The sequence below is a fragment of the Pan troglodytes genome, chromosome 18, assembly GCF_028858775.2.
Source record: "Pan troglodytes isolate AG18354 chromosome 18, NHGRI_mPanTro3-v2.0_pri, whole genome shotgun sequence".
Classification (NCBI taxonomy): Eukaryota; Metazoa; Chordata; class Mammalia; order Primates; family Hominidae; genus Pan; species Pan troglodytes.
In genome coordinates this window covers 48,333,072-48,342,408 of record NC_072416.2, presented here as the reverse complement: position 1 = coordinate 48,342,408, position 9,337 = coordinate 48,333,072, and the positions used below count along the sequence as shown (strand labels likewise).

The following is a 9,337-nucleotide window of genomic DNA, read 5'->3' as shown; positions in this document are numbered from 1 at the left end:
TACCAAGGAGGTACCCAGGGTAATGAGGAGCAGACAGGTAAACCCACAGGTTGAGCCTGGAGCAAGGCAATGCCACAATAGAGGCCAGACCCACAGTGGGAGTTGGCATAGTGGTTCTTAAAGCAAAATAAGTTATAGACAGTGGATGAAAAGCTGAAACCAAGCCTTGCCCTATGCTTAGGGGGCCTAGGGGGCCTTGCTGGCTTGATTTCAGAGCAGCAGAAGGTCTCTTCCCCAACACAACCCCTCTTCCCACACCCTGATCTCTGCCTCACGGACACCAGAGAGGCTTGTTACAGGGAAATAATAGACACACACTTTTAGCTTTCATGAAAAAGCAACTCTCTTCATTAGAAGAACCTCATCTTCCCTGGCTAACCATAGAAGTCTGGCAGGAGCTGCCAATCACAGACTCCACTTCTCTTGGCCAAGGGGGTGAGGGGGTAGATTTGGCATCCAGGCCGAATCAATCTCCCATCCCCTGTCCCATAAAACATGTGACACAAGCCAAGCCAATCAGAATCCTTCCCTGGGACTGTTTTCCAGGTGAAGCTGACAGGAAGAGATCTTTTTCCCAGTTGGTCAGGACACTATAAAGAAGAGGCCTCAGAAGCAGATGGTGGCCATGTTTCCAGCCATATAGGAAAGAAGGGGGGAGATGGAGACCGATATACAGAGAGACAAGAGAGAGAGAGAGCTGGCATGCCAGTCAACAGCATTACATCCTTGGTTCCTGTCTTCTCTCTGGCAAGCTTTATTCTTGCCCTTTCTAGACATGTAAACCAATAAATCCCTTTTTGTTTACTTGAAATAATTCAAATTGGTTTCTATTAGTTACCAACAATAGGGTCCTAAAATATAAGCCTATAATTTCACCACTGAAGTTCAAGGTAAAGCTACAAATCTTCCTGGGAGAGGTGATTCATGGGCCTAAATTGTTACTAAAGTATAAATGACTGATAACAGATCCTTTCTTAAGAGGAGACTATAATTATGAGTTTATCTGAAAACAGACAAAGCACCATACAGCTAGAAGTAAAGACAGTCAAAACATCTGGAAACCTTCACCTATCAGCACATAAGTTTTTTTTAAGATTAGAATCTTCAGTCACCAATGTGCTGAGGTTGCCGGGTCTGGCACCCAGTATGGGGTTCAGTCAATATCGTAAAAGGGAAGAAACAGAAGCAAGGGAAAGTGGAAAGAAAGGAAGAGTGGGGGAAGGAGGAAGGGTAAAAAAAGAAAAGAAAAAAGAGGGAAGGAGACGGGAAGAGGAGAAGGAAGGGTGATGAGGGAGGAAGAAAAGAGAGAAGGAAGGCTTGAAGGGAGGCAGTAAGGAGGGAAGAAAGGAAGGAAGGAAGGAGGAAGGAAGGGAAGAAGGGAAAGAGAAAGAAAGAGAGGGAGGGAGTAAAAAGAAGGGAGGGAAGGGGAGACGGAGGGAGAGACACACAGAGACAGAGACAAGACAGACAAATTGAGGGGAAAGGGAGGAAAGAAGAAAGACAAGAGTCTGAGCGGTGGATCCCTCCCCGGCCCCGCCCCCGCCCCCGCCCCCCGGCCCCGCCCCCGGCCCGCGAGCTGCAGCACCACCTCCGGTCGCCAGGGGCCGCCACCCGCAGCCGCCGGCACCCTGTGCGCGCGGCGGGCCTTCTTTCCCGCCTCTGCGCCGGCCGCGCGCCCCCCCGCCGCCGCTCTCGGGCTCCGGCCGGGTCTCGCGCTCCGTCTTCTCGAGAGGGGCATCGCGCCGCCCGGCGCGCGCCGCCCCCCTGCCTCGCGGCGCGGGGTCTCGCGGGCCCCGCTCCCGCCCTCCGCTCGCCTGGCCCGGACCGGAAGCGGCGCCGCACGGCCTGGGCCTGGCGCGGGGGGCGGGCACCGGGGCCCGGTCGGACATGGGCAAGAAGCACAAGAAGCACAAGTCGGACAAACACCTCTACGAGGGTGAGGAGGGGGCCGGGGTGCGGGCGGCGGGCCCTCAGCGGCTCTGCCGGGCTTCCGCTCTTTCCCAATGGCTCCGGGGCGGCCCAGGGCCCTTCCCTCCCACGGCAGGCCCAGGCCCGCGAAGGGGGCGCGTCCTGCCCGAGGCCGCGCTGCCCCCCGTGCGGCGGCGGCATTCGAACCCGGGTCCCCCTGGTCCGGTGGGTCTCTGGTGGGGAGACGTGAGGCGGGCCCGGGAGGCCTGGGAGCGTTCGGGGCGGGCGGCGCCGCCGCACCCCCGGGCGGGGGTCCGTCATTCAACAGGTGCTTCGCGGAGCGCCCAAAGCCGCCTCGGGCTTGCTGCGCCTTCGCGCTCTGCATCCTTAGCACTCCCTGGAGAGCCCCGACTTTAATCGACGCGCTTTCCTTTCTTTTCTTTTCTTTTCTTTTTTTAAGAGTATGTAGAGAAGCCCTTGAAGCTGGTCCTCAAAGTAGGAGGGAACGAAGTCACTGAACTCTCCACGGGCAGCTCGGGGCACGACTCCAGCCTCTTCGAAGACAAAAACGATCATGACAAACACAAGGACAGAAAGCGGAAAAAGAGAAAGAAAGGAGAAAAGCAGATTCCAGGGGAAGAAAAGGGGAGAAAACGGAGAAGAGTTAAGGTACAAGTGGTTACATTGCTTTGGCTTTGCGGACGGCACTGCCTCCTCCAGCTGCCAACCTCATTTTATTTTCTTTGTATCTGGGGAAAACAAACGCCTCTAAGATCTGGCTCGTTTGAGGAGGAGCAGGACAGAATAGAGACATGAATCATCTATGAGTTTCAGCAAGTCGTTTTTGAATTATACTCTTAGGCAATTGTACTCGCACATCAGGTGAGGAAGCAGCTAAGTCCAAATTTTGAGGAGCTGCTTCAAAGAGTGGTTTTTCCATCTAGGCAGGGTAAAAAGTCATGCTCAAGAAAGCCTCAGTGTTCGAGGATTGTCAAAAATAGTCATTTCAGAAGTGAGTGGGATCTACTGGGGTTTAAAGTTTGTTCTGAAATAAATATTATAATGCCAAATCTGTAATGAGCAACTTTAAATCTTTTAAAACAGTGTTGTAGTGTGTTGAGAAAATTTGGTCAGAAACCTGTAATGGAGATTGATATTCTTAACCATTTGCATTTAACAGAAAAGAATGAGTAGCTACCATCTTGGTTTGAAAGCTGGGCAAAATAATAATTAATGGCTGGGCCCAGTAGCCCACACTTGTAATCCCAACACTTTGGAATGCCGAGGTGGGAGGATTGCTTGAGACTGGAAGTTCGAGACCAGCCTGGGCAACATAGCAAGGCCCTGCCTCTGCAAAATAAACTACAAAAATTTCCAGAGCCTGGTGGTGTGCACCTGTGTCCCAGCTATTCAGGAGGCTGAGGTGGGAGGATCCCTTGAGCCCAGGAGTTTGAGGTACAGTGAGGTATGATCACACCACTGCACTCCAGCCTGGGCAATAATACGAGACTCTGTCTCTAATAATAATAACAACATTGTTATTACTGTTATTAACTTTCCAAATTTAACCTGCCACTGAACGACTTATTAAATCAATTATTGTGAAGGTAAATTTTCATAGGTTAGTTATATAATTTTTCTTATGTTTATATATACAAGAGGAGCTTTCTCTTCCATGTGATTGAACACATTGCTAAGTCACCAAGTCTTAGAGATCTTATTTTGGGGATTTCTTAAGTCTATTCCTTCCCTTTTGTCCCAGTTTTTATTACCTTTGGCTAGGTAGGAGTAATGTTTTGTTTTCTTCCTTAAATTATAAAACCCATATATGCATTTGATTTTTTAAAAGTAGTTCATGTGGTGCAAAAGTACACAAAATGGAAAAAGTTTTCCTCACCCCAGTCCTTCACATAGAGTCCCTCTTCAGAGGTAACCAGTTGTTTTTTTTTTTTAATTAATAGTAGTAAAGTAATTCGTGAAGATGATTTTTAAAAGTCAAGAGTACTACACAGCTTTTTGACACAAAGCAGGCTGCTGCTCCACTCTGGACACTTTTTAGGTATTTTTCCTTGCCTACTTATTTCTATTTCAAAATAAAGGTTTATATTGCTATTTACTGATTTAGCAGTTCATATCTTCTACCGACATCATGTTATGGAAGATGAGAATTCAGTTTCCCTTGCTCAAGGTATAGGTACATCACAATTATTGGTTAAATCAATATTAAAGTGATTGTAGGCAAGTATAGTATGCAAATATAGATCTGATCTTAACTAGTTAGATCATTGCTTTCATTTGTTTGGTTATTGCTTAATAATTCTTCCCAAACTCTAAGATTTATGAAACTCATTTGAGTTCTTTACTTCCTTTTTTATTTTCCTCTGGAGACATTTATTTTACAGCTCTCTGTCTCCTGGAGGCTGAATTAGTTGCTGTCAAGGCCTCCTGGGACTCTCCTTCACCTGCTTCCTGGATCTCATGCCTTCCTCTTTCTTGGTTCATTCCCTTGTTCTGGTGGACTCTTAACTCTAGGAACGTCCTAAGAAAGCATACACGGGGTAGATTTTATAAGTTCTAACATGTTTGAAAATCTGTATTCTGCCCTCATACAGGTTGATGGTTTGACTTGTTTAGATTGAAAATTATTTTCTTTCAGACTTTTGAAGGCATTGCTTTGTTGTTTTCTGGCTTCTAAATTTGCTGTTGAGAAGTCTGTTGCCATTCTGATTCTTAGTCCTTTGCATATGACCAGTATTTGCTAACTTGAAATTTTTAGGATCTTCCCCCTTATCTTCAGTGTTCTGACATTTCACAATGAATACTTGTGCCTTCAGTTCAGAGCTGTGTGCTTGAAGTATTCCTGTGTTCATTTCTTTCCCTCCATTTTTTCTTTTCTTGGTTTCTGGAACTCCTGCCCTTTAGATATTAGACTCCTGAACTGATCCTCTAATTTTCTTATGTTTTTCTCATATTTTTTCTGGGTGTGTGTGGGGCGGGGGAGGGTTCTTCCTTCAGGGAACATCCCTAAAATTTCTGACTTTTCCAGATTTATTTCAGATCTTATACCTTGAATTTCCAAGAATTTTTTCTTGTTCTCTAACTGTCCTTTTTGAATTAGCACCCTGTTCTTGGTTTTAGATGCAGTATATTCTTTTCTTTCTCTGAGGATATTAATCGAAGTTTTTTCCTGTTTTTTTCTTCTAAGTTTTCTTTTGCTCCCTGCCCTGTCTCTCTCTCCCAAATTCTTCCATTTATTTGTCTGTCTCTGTTTTCTGTTGAAAGCATCCTTTAGTTGTCTGCTGAGCTTTTGCAGTTTGTACAAAGCTGATTAAATGCTTCGTACCTAGACAGAGTTTGTCAGTTGATGGACTTTATTGTAGAGTGACTAACAGGGACTCGGTCATTTTGGTGAAGAATGCCCCAATGTCTGTACCTTACAGATGTTTTCTCTGGGATTTTTAGTTTCTCCAGAGAAAAATCCTCCTCTCCTAGGAGATGGATTTTGCCAGTTTTATCCGTGTTTCTGGAGCCAACTGTGGGGCAGGGGCTGAAGGTCTTACCACCCAGTTTTCTGAGTCTGGCATTTCTCCTCACTTTTGGCTCGTCTCGAGATTTGGAGACTCTCAGGTTCCCTGCCTCCCCCAGTTCTGAGCTTTTCCAGGGTTCTGGAATTTAGGCTTTTTTCAAAGGTGTCCACCTCTCTGCATACGGGAGTATCTTGCTTTCTCTGTTCTGCAAATCACCCCATTTGCCTTCCGTCTCCCAAGTGTGTTGCCGTGGCTTATCAACCTTTGTCTCTTATGTGCTCTTTGTTCTGGCCATCGTCTTGTTTAACAAAAGTTGAGGTAACCACTTTGAACCACTCTGGTTTTTGTTCTGGCAGTTACCACCATAATCCCATTGATACATTAATATTCTTCATTTCTTGTTTTATTCGTTATCTTATTCTTCATATCGATTACATAGTATTTAGTTATATGGATATACCATACTTATGATTATTACTTTTAAATCTTACATGTAATACTGCAGTGAGCCTCATTGTACACACATCTTTGTACACTCGTGTAAGAATATCTTCAGGATGGGTTCTTAGAAGTGTTCTCCCCGCTGTGTTCCAGCCACTCTATCGTTTCTTGACTGTGGCTCTAAAGATCGTTAGTCCCATTGTATTTTGATGTCATTGCAACCTAAAATGGGTTCATATCCACAGTCTCTTCTGGACACACCTCTCAGAATAGGACAGGTAGGGGGATGGTTTCTATTTCACATTCAGGGCTAGAGACTTCAGATCCTCTGGGGTGTCACTGGTTCTGTAGGGACTGTTTGGGTCATTCTTTTTTTCCAGGCTAGACCAGGGAAGCAGGGAGAGATTCTTTTTGCTAGTGTTATGTAGGGAGGGAGACCTTAGAGATGCCTCTGTGAGCTGTGTTCTGGATGTCCAGGGAGTTTTAGGAATAGTAGTTGCTGTGATCTCTTCTTGGGAGAAAGAAGGGCTAGAGTATGTATGATTCTGAGGGACTGGCGACTCTTCTCTCAGTTCCATGCAGCTGGATGGAGGACAAAGGATGTCCTTTTCCTTTCAAAACATTTTTCTGAAAGGCATACATAACTTCTGCTTATGTTTTACTAACCAGAACCTAATCACATAGTCACCTTAGCTGCTAGGGAGACCGGAAAATGTTGTCTTTTTTTTTTTCCTTTTTGAGATAGGATCCCATGTTGTCGCCCAGGGCAGAATGCAGTGGTGCAATCATGGTCCACTGCAGCTTCAAACTCCTGGACTTAAGTGATCCTCTCACCTCAGTCTCCCGAGTAGCTGGGACTACAGGCATGTATCACCACACCCAGCTAATTTTTTCAAAAACATTCTTTTGTAAAGATGGGGTCTTGCTATGTTGTCCAGGCTGGTCCCAAACTTCTGGGGTCAGGTGATCCTTTCACCTCAGCCTCCCAAAAGTACTAGGATTACAAGTGTGAGCTACCATGTCTGGCATTTTAGTTGCGGGGAGTGAATGGGGGTAATGTACCTTGCTAAAAATTAGGAATCTGTTACTTAGGAAAATAAGATAAAGTTGGGGGAAGCGCGCGCACACACACACACACACACACACTACGTAAAGCCTTACAATTTTTCAAAAGTGCCTCAGTTAAGTGATTTTCTTGTTTTGAGTAGGAAGGCTCTAACTATATTAGTTTAAAATGCCCCAGCGGGTAGGATCAGCAGTATTTCTCCCTGTACAGCAGTGGTATTTAATGCCAACCAAAGCATTAGGGGTACACGTGCTTTGGTTTCCACCAGACACCACCCCTATGAAAGTGATGAATTTTCTTATTCCTTAAACATTCTGATGCTGAGCAGTTGATAAAGAATTTGCCTGCTGGCATGACTCTTAAAACATTAGTTTTCCTTTCCTAAATGTTCAGTCTTATATTTTCCCATGTTATGTAAAAAATAAAATAACAGCCATAAAAAATGCTCATGCCATCTGATCTAGTCATACATACACAAGAGGATAGTTAAGTAAAACTAAGATGCAATAGGTAAAATTCTGTGAGGCTGTTAACTTGATAAAATGATTTATAAAAATTACAGAAGTATTTCTAAAATCACAGTAGAGGAAATAACCATATACACACCCATTATGATTATAACACGAAAAAACTACACGTAACGTTTTACAAATAACAACTGCTACTTATCAGGCATATAGTACATCCTAGGTTCTGTGCTGAGCGCTTTATGTACATCATCCTACTATACTCCTTACTGTAATCCTGTGAGACTGGTGTTCTGTCTCTATTTTGTTGGATTGTGGTACAATACACATAGCATAAAATTTACCATTTTAATTATTTTTAAGTGTGCAGTTCAGTAGTGTTAAGTGTATTTACATTTTTGTGCAACTATTTTCCAGAACTTTTTCGTACCTATTAACAACTCCGCATTTTCCTTTCTCCCTCTCCTCAGACCTCGGCGACCATCATTCCACTTTCTGTCTCTGTGAATTTGACTGCTTTCATAAGTGGAATGATACAGTATTTGTCTTTTTGTAGCTGTCCTATATCATTTAGCACAATGTCCTCAAGGTTCGTCTGTTGTAGCACGTGTTGGAATGTCCTTCCCTTCTAAGGCTAATTGCTACTCCATTGTATGGATATACCACATTTTATTTATTTATCAGTCAGTGGACATGTGGTTTGCTTCCACCTTTTGGCTGTTATGAATAAGGCTGCGAGGAACATGAGTTGTACAAAGTTCTCTTCAAGACCCCTACTTTCACTTCTTTTGGATACACACCCACAAATAGAATTACTAGATCATACTATCTCCTCTTTTATTAATGAGAAAATTGAGGCTCAGGGAGGTTAAGTAACTTTACCAAAGTCTCACAGTTAATGCCAGAACAATAACTCAAATTCTGCCCTTAAGAGGTCTTTAATCTGAAAGAGTTGTTAAAGTAGGCACCAACCTCTGCCCACAGCACATGGGGAAATAAAGTCAGTGCCCTAACAGAGGCAGGGTTCTAGTTCTGAGGCTCCTGAGAGTACATGGAGCTGGGGGAAATCACAGAAGACTTTTCTCAAGAAGCAGCATTTGAGTTGGGCTTTAGAAATCAAAATACAGTGATGTAACACTATATGTTCAGTTAACATGGGGTCAACTATATGCCCTGAGAGAAATGGCTCTTTTTATGGTAGTTCAGTAGAAGTATTTATGGTAGTTCAGTAGAAGTATTCTAAGATTGTAAGTCATGAGTATTGTACTTAATGGGCTACTTCAGGTATTTTCCAAGGTGATTTGACAACCCAATTTTTATTTATGTGCTGACTTTAGATGATGATCCCTGAATAGAATGATAGGCCACTGCGTAGAGACGTGGAGGTCAGGAAGCCCACACACCAGAGGATTATGGAGCTGTTGTTAGAGGATTAGCTCAGAAATGGGCAAGAAGGAGATGTGTATAGGGGACATAAAGTAAGTCTCTTTTTAAACACAGAATGCATGGAGGGGAGGATAGGGTAAGATCTGAAAGGCAGCTGAGATGGCAGAGTAAGGAGTTTGAGCTTCAGTATGTAGTCAGTGGGAAGTCAAAAACTTTGAGTGGAAGAATGATAAAAGCTGAGTGTTAGTAACATAAATCTGGTAACAGTATCTAACAAATATTGAATGGAGAGAGTGGAAACTGTAAGGAGACCTGCATAGAAAGCTTTTTATTGAAATAGCTCAGACGAGTGGTCTCAATTCCTTTATTGAAACTCACTTGCTGTTCTGAAGAACATAGTCCTAACCCAAATGATGTCTTAATAGCTTTGTAGGTCGACTTCTGGTTTAGTTGCTGAAAGAAGTTAGGCCAGTCACATTGCTTAGGAATGTTATCAGAATAAAATGAGAAAGATAGTAGTCATTAAAAAATTTTTTTTACTC

At 43.8% G+C, this 9,337-nt stretch overlaps 1 protein-coding gene across 8 annotated transcripts in view; it reads left to right on the top strand.

Moving 5' to 3' along the window:
* Positions 1-1,674: 1,674 nt before the first annotated feature.
* The window catches only part of BRD7 (bromodomain containing 7), a 55,603-nt gene continuing 47,940 nt past the window's right edge, over positions 1,675-9,337 (top strand). For 6 of the 8 annotated variants that reach the window (XM_054668370.2, XM_054668369.2, XM_009430766.5 and 3 more), the window contains exons 1-2: positions 1,681-1,936; positions 2,369-2,577. In XM_054668370.2, the coding sequence (XP_054524345.1) occupies positions 1,888-1,936; positions 2,369-2,577 (258 nt within the window). In that variant the 5' untranslated portion in view covers positions 1,681-1,887. Of the gene's footprint in view, positions 1,937-2,368; positions 2,578-9,337 lie in introns of all 8 variants that reach the window. The other 2 variants (XM_024349829.2, XM_003315094.6) reach the window with 2 other exon arrangements.